Consider the following 16,870-nt stretch of genomic DNA (forward strand, 5'->3'; position numbering starts at 1 on the left):
CCTCCTAAATCCCTTACAAATATTTATGAACTTAATTCCTACTCCTATAATTGCTATAAATTCCCGTTTACTTCGAATCTAAGCGCCCTTTACGTAAACACAAAATTGAAAGTTTATAATAAATCAATCGAATATGGATTAGTTATTTAGCGATATTGATACACATTTTGTCTCGTCCTAAAATAAGTAAAAATCCTGCTGCGATTTATCAACTTTGTTTCAGTTTCAAATATTTTATCGATCGTAAATATTGAAATTATTATAACTATGGTAACTGAATTGGGTAAAAATAATCTTACAGGAGCAAAGTGGGATGAATGTCCGGATATGTCAAAATATTTTGATATGGTTTGATAATTGATTTTCTTTTTAAGGAATAGGGAAATAGCGATATATTTTTATCATTTTAATTCTTACAAAACTATATCAACGTTTTCTGAAAAATGACTGATGTCAGTGATGTCATTTTGGAAATAGAACAAGGAAAACTATGTGGACGTATTGCTAAAGATCTGAATGGAAGTGATTATAAAAGTTTTCAAGGAATTCCATACGCTAAACCACCCGTTGGAAATTTACGATTCAAGGTAATAACTTCAAAATGGTTGAGAATAATTTTAAATTATTTGAGATAAAAGAAAATAATTTTTTTTAAATTAATTCTTAAGGCACCTGAACCACCAGAGCCATGGGAAGATGAAATATTCGATGCGAAAGTTGAACGAAGTCCTTGTTATCAATCTAACTTTAGGCCTGGCGAAAAATTTATTGGATCGGAAGATTGTTTATTTTTAAACGTATTTACACCTAAAGTATGCATATATTTATAAATTTTTCCGAAAAACGATATATTTTACGGCAAATTTTCATTATAGCTACCCGATGAATCACCAGAAAAATTACCGGTAATGGTGTTCATACATCATGGTGGTTTTTTTGCAGGTTCTAGTAGTGCAGATACCTTTGGTCCAGAATTTTTGGTTGCCAAAAATATTGTTTTAGTAACATTCAACTATCGTTTAGGATTTTTAGGTGAGATAAGTATTTAGATAATATTTGTATTTATTGAAATGAAGTTGAAGATTTTGTATATTTTCTCCAAAAGGTTTTCTTTGTCTAAAAGACCCAACGTGTGAAGTAACGGGTAATGCAGGATTAAAAGATCAAACAGCAGCTTTACGCTGGGTTCAAAAGAATATTTCAGCTTTTGGAGGTGACAAAAATAATGTGACAATATTTGGTGAAAGTTCCGGTGGTGTTTCTGTTACTTTCCATCTTTTATCACCACTATCCAAAGGCTTGTTTCATAAAGCAATCTCACAAAGTGGTACAGCGTTAGATCCTTGGGCATTGCAAGTTCGTCATGATTACGAATTTATACATTTATTAGATTGTAAATCTACTGACGATAGAGAAATTTTAAAATTCTTACAAAATCAAAAATTAGAAGATATAATGGTGGCTCAAAGAACTGTTGCTGCTCCAGAGGTTTGTTTATATATTATTATAGAACTTCGGAGGAAAGTGGAAACCTTGAGAGCAAGCAACCCTATGTATTATAGCATTGAAAAGAACAGTCAAGACCTTGTTTGGATTACAATTAAAAGCTCTTTGATAAATTATCTTGGCAGATACTCTCAGTCACATTATAGTCCTTGCAGGCTTTTTTTTTTAAACCAATATCCGTAAGTGATAATTGATAGTTTAATTTTTTTAGGCTCAGGCATTCTGTGAATTTTGTGATGCATCACCAAACGTTGAACCAAATATTCCATCAGCATTTATAACTGATACTCCAGAAAATCTTTTACGCGAAGGACGCTTTAATCAAGTACCAACAATAATAGGATTAAACGATAAAGAGGGATTGTTAATGAATTCGACAGTGTTTAACGTTTTCAAAAAGTGTTGGTTTGACAATGGTCAGCTGGTACCAGGATATTTACAAGAAAAACTGGAATGGAAACAAGACATTGAGAATGCCAATAATAAAATTAAGGAATTTTACAAAATTACTGACATTGAAAGTACGACAGATGTAAGTAAAAAAATTTTTGACACCGTTTAAACATTTTAGTCATCAAATAAAATCTCTTCAAAAAAACCGTATAGCCTATTCAGACAATTCTTACGATTATGAATGATTCTTTATTTTGATTACAATTTTCAGTATTGGACCGACGTTTTGTTTGCATATAAAATCGCAAAATTTACAAAAGCATTGGCAAGTAAATCAAATCAACCCGTTTATTATTATTTATTTCGAATAAGCATCGATTCGATGAAAATGGAATCCAAGATACATAATTGGGAACCGTATGATGGTGCAGCCCATACAGAAGAACTACCATATTTATTCAAACAAATACTCACTCCTGAAATATTACCGGGTACACCAGAAGAATTGGGTATACATATAATGACGACATTATGGACGAATTTTGCAAAATCGGGTAATCCAAATCCAGTAGAATCTGATCATATTAATATCGAATGGAAACCTTTTACTCCATATTATGAAAATTATTTAGATATTGATTTAAAACCACAACTTAAGCATGCTTTATTTAAAGAAAGAATACAGTTTTGGGATAGTTTGTGTGAACAATGATTTTTTTGTATGCATGTTTATGTATTTATAAAATATCTACAAATAAAACATTCGTGCGAAGCCTCAATATTAACGAAGTCTTAATGTTAAGCTCAGCTCTAATAGGTTTCAAGAATGTGGAGTCCTGCACACCGAATTAAGCACGTAAGTGATACCTATCGAAAAATTGACGTCACAGCTTAAAAGAATGACTCAAAAATCAAGGGTTTTAACCAAAATCCAATAAGGTCGGATCAAAATTTCCTGTGTTATCAAAAAAATCGAATTTTTAACTTTATGACGTCATCAGAATCCAAAATATTTAATTTTGCTCTATCACATCCACATTTTATCCAATTTTGATAAATCAAGTATATGTAGTCATACTTTTCAAATTTGTGATCAAAATTGACCTAGCTCTAATAGATTTCAAAAATGTGGAGTCCTGGTCCCTGAAGTAAGCATGTAAGTGATAGCTAGCGAAAAAACTCTTTTGGATTTTCTAAAACAGATGAATTCCTGAAAACAAAAAAAATGAAAATATTTATTACAGTTCTGCTTCGTAGTAATAAACCATCTATTATTCATTGCTTGAACCACTTTTTCTTTGTAGGGAACAATTTGTAGTTTACATTATAAAAAATAGATGGAGTCACCATTCAGGTTCATAAATCAGAAAACTGTTTTTGAATAATCCCAGCGCTTTCCACTTAATGCCCACAATTTTTCCTCCTATTTAAAACTTTCTTTTTATCTCGGTCCAAACTATGTTTGAAATCAGTTACTTTTCAATACACATTTGGCAATCTTTATCTGTTATCACTATTATCAGACTTAAGACATTACTTGAAAACAACTCGATATCCAATAGCCGACATTAAAACTAAAAATAAAGGAACAAATTTCGATATAATTCAAGGTAATTTAGATCCATTGAATGAGAAATTCGATTCCATTTACATGGTGTCTGCTTAAGTTGGCTACATATAGAAAACTTTTTTATTATAAGGTTTACGGAAAAAAATTATTCTTTAACAAAAATCTCCGCTTTCGAAAATATTAACATTCAGGTATATTTGCTTTTGACATCGATTGTGCAGATTGCCCACAAATTGGGAAAGTTCGATAGGAACGTTATGATTGTTTAGAAATGTAGACAGTTTTGAACAGATAATAAGAGAAACGGTTTAAGAAATCACTCCCGAGATATGTAGGACTTTATCTAAACAATTTTCCAAAAGAGCATAATTACATGTGCGGAACACGAAGGTGGATACGTTGAGGTAAAAACGAACTGAATATAACTGTTTTGGGAATGAATTGTTAACGATGTTAACGATCTTCAGTTCGTTTTTGCCTCAACGTATCCATCTTCGCATTCCATACATGTAATTGTTTCTTTTACAAAATTCTTTAAATACACTGCTACATATCTCGGGAGTGATTTCTTGAAACGTTTCCCTTATTATCTGTCCAAAATGGTCTACATTTCTAAACGACCATTAACATTCCTATATCGAACTTCTTCAATTTGTGCACCCTGTACATGCGATTCAATTTCTTTCTGGAATCGGAAGGAAAAGTTTATCCAAATTGAGGAAATAAACATAAGCATGAAAAATTTCTTTCTTAAAACCGTGAGCCTGTCCAATTTAATGATTTGCCCAAAAATTATACCTGCTTATTCTTCTTCAAGGAACCTTTGGTTTCTGTTATGGTCAACCTATATGAGATGTAGAAACATCGTGATCGCATCTTCACAATAGTCAACAGTCAATACCTCCTAGTGCAACATTAAAATGTATTCTTATTAATTCAACAAGTTGAAGTTTTTATACACATTTCTATCGTTCACCGACTTACTTGCTGCTGGTGCTGTTGGTTGGGAGAAATGTTTGAATATTGTTTACCAGCACTACCAGCAGTGTTATAATACTTTGAACTATATTAGGTACCAGTTTCATGATGATCGTGGCGCTATAATCAAATTGTTGGTGAACACAAACTAAAAGTTTTATAGTTATTGTTGCACGGATTTAATATTTGTTTACTGTTTTTATTTGAGTGAAAAACATGTGGCAATCTTGTTTAGTTTTTGGTTTGATCATTTATTTTTTCTTATTTTAATGGACTAGAGAAGTTATTCAGAGTTTTGGGATTATAAATATTATTGTTTTTGTACGAAAAAGGTAAGTTTCAAACTGTTTTTTTCTTATAAATTCAAATAAAAAGAGGTTTCTGCTAAAACTAGGTTTCTAAGAATTTTTATATCGATAAAAAATCACATTTCTAGAACATCAAATATTTTAGTTTTAGTTTCTACAAATGATATGTTTGTGAGCAAGGAAAATTATTTCAAAAAATTTGATTTCTGGTCTCATAATAACATTATTTCTTTTAAGAAAAAACATTTTTGCCCGAAAAATGGTTTGGGATTTGGATTTAGACGCCTACTCATCCAAATAACTTTAAAACCGAATCCTATAACTTTCATTCGCGCTTACTTCGAAAATAAAACGTTTTTAAAATTTGTTTTCTTACATTTGAGCGCCATTTACGGCAATAAAAAACTAAAAGTGTTTGATACGATAAATGAACCAAGAATTTATTGATTCTTAAGAAAAAATTGTTTTCTGGATGTATTGACAAGCAGTTTTTTGCAGTGGCTTCAGAATAAATTATCCTAAAAAAACTCTATATGGTTTAAAGAGGAACTTTTTAGTTTTAACCCCTGCTCCATTTGGGTGAAGGGGGTTTAAATCTTCAAATAAATCAGATAGAATCAAATAATAACTTTCGAGGGTCTGAAAGACTCTCAAAATGAAAAAGACCATATTTTTTTGCAAATGAATACTTTTAATGGCATATAAGAGCATTTTTAGGATATTATTTATTTAAGAGATCTACTTATGTGGGTTAAAAGAGGGAGGGATTCAGAATTTTGACTGAAAATTCGGGGTCAGTGATCGCAAAAACCCCCTTATACGTGATATCGCAAAAACCCCCTTATACGTGTATCGTTATTATTAAAAGCGTTGAGATCCAATTTGAGTGGCATAAAAACAAAAAATTATTATATTTTTAACAGATTTAAAATTTGGGTCCAATGATTTTTTAAATAGAAAGGTCAAATCACTTTTTGCATTTTTTTTATATGAAAATTTTGAAAAAAATTAAAAGTATTTTTTTAAGAAATTTTCTAATCTTGTAATAAAAATTTGTTTCTCGATTACCTACATCTTTGTTCTAAAGTATTTTAAGAATCCAAATTCCATATTCATTTTGGATTGACTTATTCAATACAGAATCTAAATTAAAGGTTCTTTAACCAGATTGTGTTTTTTCTTGATTGATAACTCACGATTTTTAAATTCTAGTTGTCGAGTATCTCACGTCTTACGAAGATCATTAAAGATTTTTTTTAAATTCTTTTTTTTCACGATAGTAGATGACCCTTAACTATAAACATCGTTTTTATTATCTGTTATGTACATTAAAATATAACGCAGGGACGCCACAAAACTTCCGTATGTAGGTTAAAATTGGTATATTGAGATTGTTCAATATTTTTCCGTATTTTTTTATCTCCAATTTCGATAAAACTTAGTATATTAGGTAATTTTGACCCAAAAAGTACAAAAATCGGGTGTATTTGATGACTGGTAGAATAGTTTTTGAGATACGGACTAAAATCGATCCAAATATTGCGATATCTCAGAAACTCTGCATCCAATCATTAAATTAACCTGATTTTTATACTTTTTGGATCAAAATAACCCCATCCACCAAGTTTCATCAAATTCCAAAACCAATTTTTTTTTTGCGTTTTTCTCGATTTTTTCAAAGGGGTACCCCTTAAAAAAATTGCCTAAAATCGAGAAATTTTTTTTCTCTCCAATTTCGATAATACTCAGTAAATAAGGTAAATTTGACCCAAAAATTACAAAAATCGGGTGCATTTGATGAGTGGTCGAATAGTTTTTGAGATACGGACTAAAATCGTTCCAAATATTGCGATATCTCAGAAATTCTACATCCAATCATTAAATTAACCGGATTTTTATACTTTTTGGATCAAAATTACCCCATCCACCGAGTTTCATCAAATTCCAAAACCAAATTTTTTTTCCGTTTTTCTCGATTTTTTCAAAGGGGTACCCCTTAAAAAAATTGCAAAAAATCGAGAAATTTTTGTTCTCTCCAATTTTGACAAAACTTAGTATATTTGGTAATTTTGACCAAAAAAGTAAAAAAAATCGGGTGCATTTGTTGACTGGTGGAATAGTTTTTGAGATATGGACTAAAATCGATCCAAATATTGCGAACCAAACACAAAGTAACTGCCTGTTGTCCAATCGGTTATCTACAGTTTATTTTGTATACGGAGGTAAAAAAGCCATAATTAACTTCAAAAAATTGTTTTTTTTTTTAAATTCTAACAAAAAACATGTGTATTATGTAATAAATTTATTATTTATTTAGAACCAAAAAAAAAAAATGTAAGAAATTAGAATTTTAAAGTAATACCACATAATTTTTGTTAAAAAACTTGTGGTTTTTTTGAAACTGTTATATTATGTTAGTATGTCTAATTTTGGTTGAAATTTTTTGCTTGGAGAATTATTTTTAAGCGTTTTTTTATATATTACCCGATTGCATTTGTCTATTTTGAACTTTAATGTAAAATTCATCCCCTTGAAATAAAATAGCACTCGAGAATAGTCCACAATATTCGGCTTAGCTGTTTATTTAGAAATAGTCATGTATATGAGTGACTCATTAGAAAAAATTATTTTCTACTTTTTAGTACAATAAAAGCTTATCCCTAAAAAGTATTTTTTATTTAAATTTTTAATTTTTGTTAAATTTACATTTTCAAAATTAAAATCGATAGTTGTAAACTTTTAACCAATTAACCGTCTGTTCTGTGCGTTAAAGGTTACATTTTTTCTCACAATGAGATAAAGTTTTTATTATGAGAGCCAGTATATCGAAAAAAATACTTGGATTCCAACCTGCAGCCTCTTTATTAAAAGAGGTATGTACATCACATATGTTGGAAGCGATGAGAAAATCAGGTCATCCTTACCATAAAAATGCATTGTCATACGATTTACATGTTATTCAGATTTTTCTCCGCAAACCCTTTCATTTGATACCTATATTATTGGGAGCACATAAAAAATAACTATTCTGCCATATTGAATTTAGAATGACGTCACTAAGCTAGCTTTATTTAACTTTGTATGCAAACTTTGCAAGTAGAATAAAAGCTTGTAAAATGACAGCAATTTGGAAAAAATAAGAAAATAATTGATTTAAAAGAATTGTTTCAATCAAACTATTTTTTTCGACAAACTAGCTCTTAGATTATTATAAAAGAGTATTTATCATCCCAGATTTTTTTGTACCCTAATATTGTGTGGCCAAACAGTCACAGTTGAATACCTTACTGACTGTTATATAACACAGCCTTTGATCTTACTATAAAAAAAGGTAAAATGTTTTTATAATTTTGGTGGCAGATGTCTTCTTCTCATTAATTTCATTGTATCAGTTTGAGGCAGGTAATTTTATTTTTATAAAAGATCATTTTAAAGAGAGATTTTGTATGCTGTGTCTGCACCAATAAATAAATTTTACTTTATTTAATTCTTGTGTGTAATAATCGCACAAAAGCATTCTTAAAATAACCATTCTTGGGAAGATCTCAATGGCAGCTTCGATTTTAACGATTTTAAATAAAAAATGTTTATTTTTGTATATTATTTAAAATCATAAACCTTTCTAGATCGGAAAAATAATTTCGAGGAGAGAAAGGCAATGTCCCGACTGATATATTGGCGCAAAGTCTAAATCGCTAATGATAGAAGTTTGAAATTTCGAGAGGATATTGATTTGATTGATTGAGACGATTGATTTGTCGAAATTCCTCGCTTAAAGGGATTAAAGAGATGAAATAGGGGATGAAATTTTGTGTGAAAATATATAGAAACTATCATTTTTGTGTTCACTACTTAACTAATTTTAAAAATTCTTTTATACATAGAATGGATTTTAATTTTTAGTGCGAACCCCTATTTTTCTTCGAGGTATGCATCTACTGTAAAACCATTTGATTGGCATTCCTGGAAGTTCCATAGTAGGACTATTTAAATGGAAATCTAAATAAGCTAGGAAAAAAATTTTGTCATAGGTGTTCACTAAATCACCTAGTTAGTCCATTTCCGGTTGTCCGTCCGTCCGTCTTTGGACACGATAATTCAAAAACGAAAAAAGACATCGAGCTGAAATTTTTACAGCGTACTCAGGACGTAAAAAGTGAGGTCAAGTTCGTAAATGAGCATCATAGGTCAATTGGGTTTTGGGTCCGTAGAACCCATCTTGTAAACCGTTAGAGATAGAACAAAAGTTTAAATATGAAAAATGTTTCTTATCAAAAATTAAACAACTTTTGTTTGAAACATTTTTTCGTAAACATCATTGTTTACCCGTGAGGGCGCCAATTAGGCGGAAATTTTATAATATGTACTATACTTCATTATCAGTTATGTTTGTGTCACATGTTTGTATGTGTTATGTGATAAAGAAATCAACACTGACTATGCATGGTATTTCAACAATTAACTCAGTCAATTGTTTGTTTTCACTTGTTTTATATTTGTTTTATTGAAGTTTGTATACAAATTTAAACGTCAAAGTCTTATGATTATTATTGATGTTTTTTTTTTATAATACAGTGGCGTAATTTATGTAAACAAATACCTAATTATTGAGTTAATTAATGAGAATTAAAAAAAATAAAATACTTTTGTAAATTACAAAGCAGTAAATACTGACTGTTGTCGTATTTTTTGAATAAATAATTAGATATTGGATGAACATAAGCTATTTTATATAGATCAGATAGTGAGTGTCCTATATAAATATTTGTTATGTAATATATGTTTTATACTTTTATTACATATAATTTTAAGTACTGTTCAAACATTTATAACGTAGGTACTAACAAATGAGATCACCATAAATATTTATATTAAATTGAAAAATTGGTCGTACTCAACATAAAACCATGCGAACACTCTTTCTGTAAATTAAGCGCTGTTGAGTACTTCTTCTGTTAGATCAAGTTATCAATATATGGGGGTGCTAAATTTACGTACTATCATTTGATAAAGTCCTGTTGTTCTAACTTGAACCACTCTGTATATCGCCTGATTTATTGATACGGGTGCATCCGCAAACTTCTCAATCCCAGCCTTTTCGGAACCACTCCGCCTCTCCATGCAGCCTACCGTAATTTTTACTATGATCCTCCACCCTTCAAATAAAATGTACTTTTGATTTTGTATTATTTGAAACACTGGTATTACGGCAATGTAAGAATATTGCGTTCATCAAAAGTAAACAAGTACCCAATGTTAGAAATTAAATATCCATACATCACCGCAACTTAAACTTCCAATTTTTACCATGAAAACTGCGTAACTTAAGTTCATTACCGCCCCTCTACTGGCGTAGAGGTGGAAATTTAGCATTTGAAATAAGCCCCCTTCCTTTCTTGATTGGACCACGTGATTTATGGATGCTTCCTATCCAAACCTGGAAGAAGTACAGTGCTCGATTAAAATTTGGCAAGTTTGATTCTTCTTGGTTTCATAGTAACGTAGTGAAACTCTCAACGCTATAATGTATGATCTGTACTCTAAGTAAATGTTTGTACCACTTAAAAATGAACATATTATTCATCATAGTACACAGACAGACAGACAGACAGACAGACAGACAGACGGTATAATATGCATAAAACAGTTTTCCAAAGGGTGCATATTATATTAATTTGAGAAAATGATGTAGTATATGATAAGGTATAGGCTATTTATGAGTAGTATAGACAAGTCCGTAGCCCGAAAAATGGGTCTGAAATCTGATCTGGACGCTACTTAAAACAATTATCAGAATCTCTCCAAGAAACATCTATTGCCTACTCTAATAATTTTCCTTGACGTTGACTTCGAAATAAAACGATTAAAAATTATTTTTACTACTATAGTGAAAATTCTAAATAAATTGCATATGAGTTAATTATCTTACTTAAATTTAAAAAGGATTCAAAAAAGGTCGAGAATTTGATATGCAGTATTTGCGGCTGTTAAGGATGTATGAGCATGACAACAATGTTTGATTTAAAGGCTCAAAATTTGTTTGAAGGTAGTCTTTTACTCAATGAATATGTGGTTAAAATTTCAGCATAGGTAACCGGGCAAATTTTTAAGAAAAAAGTCATTCAAAATCGATATAAAATACATTGGCTCTTATGGAGGATTCTCAAAAAACGACATATTTTGGAAGTTTTTGTTAATTTTCATTTGGAATGAATGAAAACAAATTAAAAAAAAAACTTTTTAATAGAAAGTAAACATATTAGCAATGAATTAGAAAAGAAAAAAACTAAGTGTCACCGTCCATATAAGGGATGTAAGAGCAGGGTAGATTAAGGGTTGAAATTATTTTTATCTTATTTTCAACTTTGATGATGAATTTTGTTATAACTTCATGAATGTAGACGAAAAATAAGAATACAATTTTTCGATATGTGTCTTGGTTTTCGAAAGCTAAAATAATTAAACAAAATTTTCAATTTTCGATATTTTGAAAATTAAGCCAGATATCGAAAAATTTTATTCTTACTTTTCGTCTTATATCGTTAAGTAATAATATAAATTTATCATCAAAATTGAAAATATCTATTTTTAAATTTTTACCCCCACGCCCTCGCTCATACATCCTTAAAGTCGACCTAACTTAACCACCCTATAAAAAACATGTAGCGCGAGCTAGGAAGAAATCCTACTTTCTTGCAAAGTTTATACATTTTGTTGTTAATATGGGTTATATAGAAGCTCGTTACTCTTGTCCATAATGCACTAAATTACGGGAGTTATTTTTTATTTAAATAGATTCAGTATCACGTACTGAATGCAAATGCACAAAATCCTTACAAAAATAGGCGGGGAAGTGCCTCCATTTTTTGGTCTTAGGTGCATGGTTATGAAGATAGTGTCCAAAACGGTTTTCCTTAAAATGGAGGCACTTTCTCCGCCTATTTTTATAAGGATTTTGTTCATTTCATTCAGTACTCCTGTAATTTAGTGCAGAAAAAATTCTCTGTACTCTGAAGTATGAGTTCCGTCTAGATCAGAGCTCAGACCCATTTTTGGGTGCATGAATTGGTCTAGTACTCCAGTAGGTAACTTAGATGTACAATTTGTTATACTTTTACGTTTTTTAATATGAACATCATAAACTGAAATGAAGAACTTATGAATTTTTAAAACTTGCGTGTAGTTTTTTTAACAATTTATTATTTACCATTGAAATTAAATCGACAATATATTATTATATGACTTTGTGTTTTGAAAAGAAAGGGTTATTGACCTATAATTGTGATTTAATTCGAAATTTGCGAATTTTCCAAGGAAACAAAACTATTTTGCACAATTTAGAAGATACAATTAAGAGAAATCTTTGTTGAAACCAACCTCAGAATAGACAAATTTTACAAATGAATCTTTCATAAATTTAGAAAACGATAGAATGAGAATGCACTTGAAGGAGGGGTAGTGTTTCAAAACTTTTTCGCATTAGGATCTAAAACTTAAGAGGTATTAATCAAAGAGTGGCTTTTGAGTATAACAAGTTATTTTTTGATTGGTTACAAAACGAGCTATTTATCATAATAGACTAAACTGATACCCCAGTATATGGGATCGTTTTCAATAGAAGTAACATTTCCATAATTTCGCAACCGTGCTATCGCGTTGACTTATTTCCTTCGTTTTATCGACATTCTCACAATTTTCTCGAATCAACCTTATTCATTTTTTGCTTTGGATTAGAAAAATTTAATCCTCAAAGTTAAATTGATATCCTGGTGTTAGTTCTAGATAAGACAAATAAAAAATATTCCTCCTTTTGGGAGATTTTATTTCGCTTCTTCTGGGAATTTTTCAACGCCAGAACAATTTCTAACATTATTAGTTAAATTATGATAAATTAAATTATCTATGCTAAAACTGAAGAAAAAAACATTTTGATACATTCTGATGTAATGATATATGTCTTACAAAATGAATCACAGTTTTTATAAATGACTAATTTCTTACACGCATAAAAATATATTTTTATATAATTAATGCTAATTAATTATAAAAAGGCAGGTGTTTACATATACTAAATATTTACAATACACACAGACTTAACGGGAACTTTGTATAATATATAGAACTCATGACTTATCAAGCAAATATACCCACAAAAAAAATAAAGAATGAATACTTTGTGTCTTGAACATATGCAAGGTTACATCGAAAAAATTAACAGAATTCTTTTGTCTGACAATTTCATTATTAATTCAAAAAGCATTGTAGACAGTACTGCATTTACCCATTTAGACAGCCTAGGCAGCCTCCTGGGGGACCTCCACAAAAAACCATTTAAAATTTTTGATTAAAGGGACGATTAGCTTGCGTTGTCAAAGAGGTGTCATGCCAACCCGAAAAAGGGCGAATATCACGACTTATTAGACGAAGAATGAACAAAGAATTCGAAAAATGATTCGTAATGTATCGAAGAAAAAAACGCCACGTAAAATAGCATACTGTTAAATTGTTTTATCACATTAATAGTTAATGTTAAACTACATTTAATTTAACAAAAAATAAAAAGCAATTACAATATTTTTCCATTATTACACTTACTTAACTTTTGCATTAAAATCAAGTTATTATAGCTTCAACAAATGTTTGAGATATATTTCATTAAAAATAGATAATTAGTTTCTACGACTACGTCTATGAGTTCTTACGATAAAACGGAGTGATCTAATTCGAAAATTTCCCATTGGAGAAAAAAAAACATTGTCGAAATAAAAGTTTTATTTCTATATATTATAAATGCGAAAGTAAGCATGTTTGTCTGTTTGTTTGTTTGTTTGTTAGGCTTTCAGCAATATAGGTCATATTTCAGAATAACACATGAGATATAATTTATAAAGTAGTCATTTAACATTACCATAAATTACAGATTTCTATAAAAATATTCAATATAAAATATTTCACGGTCATCTTTTCTGATATACTCAATGAATAATTACGACTATTATACATTTAAAAAAATAGAAACCCATACATATATTTTACCTGTGTGTAACTTAATCCTTACCATTATTTCGAGTGTTATAGAAAGGAATTAAGCGAGAGTAATCTTTATCAATCTTTACTTTTAAACCAAACGAAGCGGGTGGGTATCACTCTAGTATGATATAAATAATCAAAAAATATCTTGCACTAAACTCTGGAAAATTTATGTTTATATATCAGGAGTTTGAAGAAATCATTGTCCATTAAAATAAAATAATTTAATCTGCACTTAAAATTTATCGGTATAGCGATTGAAAAGATTTTTATTTATTTTTTAATGAAATGATAAAAATCAGAGTGTTACATAAAAGAAGAAATTTGGGGAATCCACCCTAACTTTTATGACTTTATTTTCTAGAGGGGTGAAATTTTCTATTTTATTTTAAACATAATAGGAAGTAAATTAACTTTATTTTTTTATTATTGAATACGTTTACCGGAACTAATCATCATAAAAAAAGTCTCTATTATACAAAAATATTAAAAATTATTTGTATGGAGGGTTTCTAAAATATCGAAAATGGAATTCATCATTTGAATCTAAAATAAGATATACATTCTACCTTCAATGTTAAACGAATATTTTGTATTTCAAAATATTTTTTTGAATAAAAAATTTGAATTATGAAAAGGAAAAGCATACTAATAATATTTTGTAATATAGTATTATAAATTTTTATAATTGCACCACAATTCGATTTTCTCTATTATATATTCCCACTCCGTTGGTTATAAATACACATCCTGTAAAAATGCAATATTTTATAATGTCTATAAGATTTTTCCATAAATGTTTAAGTTAAATTTAGATTGCTAAACATCTTAATAACTACACTGAAAAAAAAATTAAAATAATGACAATCTCATCCCAAAGTTGGCCGTTTCATTTTGAAATAATGTAAAAATATTTTCAAACAATTGCCTAATGATTGGAACAAGTACATCTAAATATTTGTATTTACAATAGAATGGGATTGAATTTAAAATATGAATTTATTGATACAAAATCACTGAAGTTAAATAAACAAAATCAATAATTCTATGAAAAAGATTGATTTTAGTTTAAAGTCATGCATTTTATTGACGGAAAATAAAATTGTACTTAGTTGGGATATACAATCGTGTAAATAAAGTGAATCGATGAATTAAAAAAAAATTTCTTTGCATTTGGTTTAAATAGAGGATTTGGTTATTGTGATTGCATATCTATCATGTCTAGCCCATATGTAATTGAGCCAACTACATGAAGATTGTTGTTACTAACTTACAGAAAGTTTGAAATATACTTATTGATCATTTTTATAATATGTACCATATTTTTTGGTATCTTGCAAAATCCAAATCAAATTTTATGTTCTAATAAAGTCCACCCTGAAAATTTGTAAGTTTCTAAGTCTAAAATATTTTGATACCATCACTTATTTGGGTTTACCCTGCAAACGCCGTTCGACGATGATTCATTATAATTCTTTTTGGAACATGATTTTGAATCCAAAATCTTCCTTCAATGATAATTAGTGTATATTTCGCTATGTAGAGTAAGGAAAAGTAATCATAAATCACCGTAGAAACCAATACGTCTACTGCAGTTACATAAAATTTCATTTATATTCCGCACTAAAATTACGAAAGAAAAATTTGTCATACTTAGTAATAAAAAATGACCTTAATTTTTTTGGTGTTTTCTTACTAGTTTGATAGGTACTTATAATTACTGAAATTATTACAAATTTGATAACAGAATTCAAGCGCGGATTTAGAGGAGGTTATCTATACAAAGTAAGGTAGCCAACTTTTTTAAGCAATTAACGAGTAACTCAAAAATTTTATAGATACAAAAGACAGCAGAATAGAATAGCTCCAGAATAATAGCCAATAATGAAGTAGGTAAAGAAAACGTCCATAGATGATAAGATACGAAACAGCTTAAAAGCGTAAACTATGAAATGTATAAAATTATTACTCGAAACATAACTCATTAGAAGTTTAAATTGCTTCTTATAAAAAAATTTTCTGAATACGCGCTTGAAATGACCAAGCATATATACATGAATAAAAATTTTATCAAAAATAAAATTAAGCAAACAATATTTAATAATAAAATATTTAAACAAAATTTTTGTTTATTTAAAAAAATTTTAAGTCAAATAGTTTGAACACATCTTTGAGCATGAAATTTTAGATATAGTGTCAAATTTATAAAAAATTACATTCAATATTCTTTCGTCTTTCGTACTCGTATTCATACGGAAAAATTATATAATTTTCTTTGGAGCTAGCCACAATTTTATTTGACTTGCCGCTGGTATTTTATAAAATTTAGATAAAGATTCAGACTAAAGAATTTTATTGTTACTCTTTTATTGCTCCAGGCAGTTTTATTAGTACGATATATATATACGGTCATCTTGTTTACCTAGTTAGAAAATTTAGAAAGATAATTATTTGACTGGTCTTGAATACCCTAACTCGAAAAAGTGCTGCTGCTCTAAATGGATATTGAAATGTCCATTCTTGAAACCAATTCTCCATATTTTTGATAGCAATTAGAGCTAGGTTAATTTTGATCACAAATCTGAAAAGTATGACCCAAATTTATTAGGATTAGATGCTTGGTTTATCAAAATTGGATAAATTTTGAATGTGAAGGAGCAAAATTAAATTTTTTTGGATTCTGATGACGTCATAAAGGAAAAAAATTCGATCTTTTGGATAATACAGGCAAATTTGATCCGATCTAATTGGTATTTTCTTTGAAACCCACTAATTTTGGGTCACTCTTTTAAGCTGTGATGTCAATTTTTCGCTAGCTTTCACTTACCTGCTTAGTTCAGGGACCAGGACTCCACATTTTTGAAACCTATTAGAGTTAAGTTAATTTTGATCACAAATTTGAAAAGTATGACCCAAATTTAGTGGAATTACATCCTTGGTCTATCAAAATTGGATAAAATTTGGATGTGAAGGAGCAAAATTAATTTTTTTGGATTCTGATGACGTCATAAAGTAAAATAATATATATATATATTATCAATTGTTCTATGCCTAGTCAAATGTGGACTTATCATAATGGTTTTAT

General features: G+C 29.2%; 2 protein-coding genes across 2 annotated transcripts in view; both read left to right on the top strand.

Annotated features, from left to right (window-relative positions):
• Positions 1-320: 320 nt before the first annotated feature.
• LOC123294264 (juvenile hormone esterase-like) lies at positions 321-2,611 on the top strand. The gene is made up of 6 exons (XM_044875388.1): positions 321-587; positions 669-812; positions 876-1,032; positions 1,106-1,488; positions 1,718-2,038; positions 2,171-2,611. The coding sequence occupies exons 1-6, from the start codon at positions 444-446 to the stop codon at positions 2,609-2,611; spliced, it is 1,590 nt and encodes a 529-aa protein (XP_044731323.1). The 5' UTR covers positions 321-443.
• A 1,833-nt stretch (positions 2,612-4,444) lies between these two features.
• LOC123293634 (tetraspanin-18-like) overlaps positions 4,445-16,870 on the top strand; it is a 43,046-nt gene continuing 30,620 nt past the window's right edge. Inside the window, exon 1 of the mRNA XM_044874515.1 lies at positions 4,445-4,779. The gene's annotated coding sequence lies outside the window, so the exon portion shown is untranslated. The remainder of the gene's footprint in view (positions 4,780-16,870) is intronic.

Source organism: Chrysoperla carnea, chromosome 2, assembly GCF_905475395.1.
Source record: "Chrysoperla carnea chromosome 2, inChrCarn1.1, whole genome shotgun sequence".
Taxonomy (NCBI): domain Eukaryota; kingdom Metazoa; phylum Arthropoda; class Insecta; order Neuroptera; family Chrysopidae; genus Chrysoperla; species Chrysoperla carnea.

Coding starts and splice junctions, on each gene's coding strand:
- LOC123294264 (XM_044875388.1), top strand. CDS start 444: ATGACTGATGTCAGTGATGTCATTTTGGAAATAGAACAAGGAAAACTA. Junction 1,033..1,105: donor CTATCGTTTAGGATTTTTAG/GTGAGATAAGTA, acceptor TTTCTCCAAAAG/GTTTTCTTTGTCTAAAAGAC. Junction 2,039..2,170: donor ACATTGAAAGTACGACAGAT/GTAAGTAAAAAA, acceptor TACAATTTTCAG/TATTGGACCGACGTTTTGTT.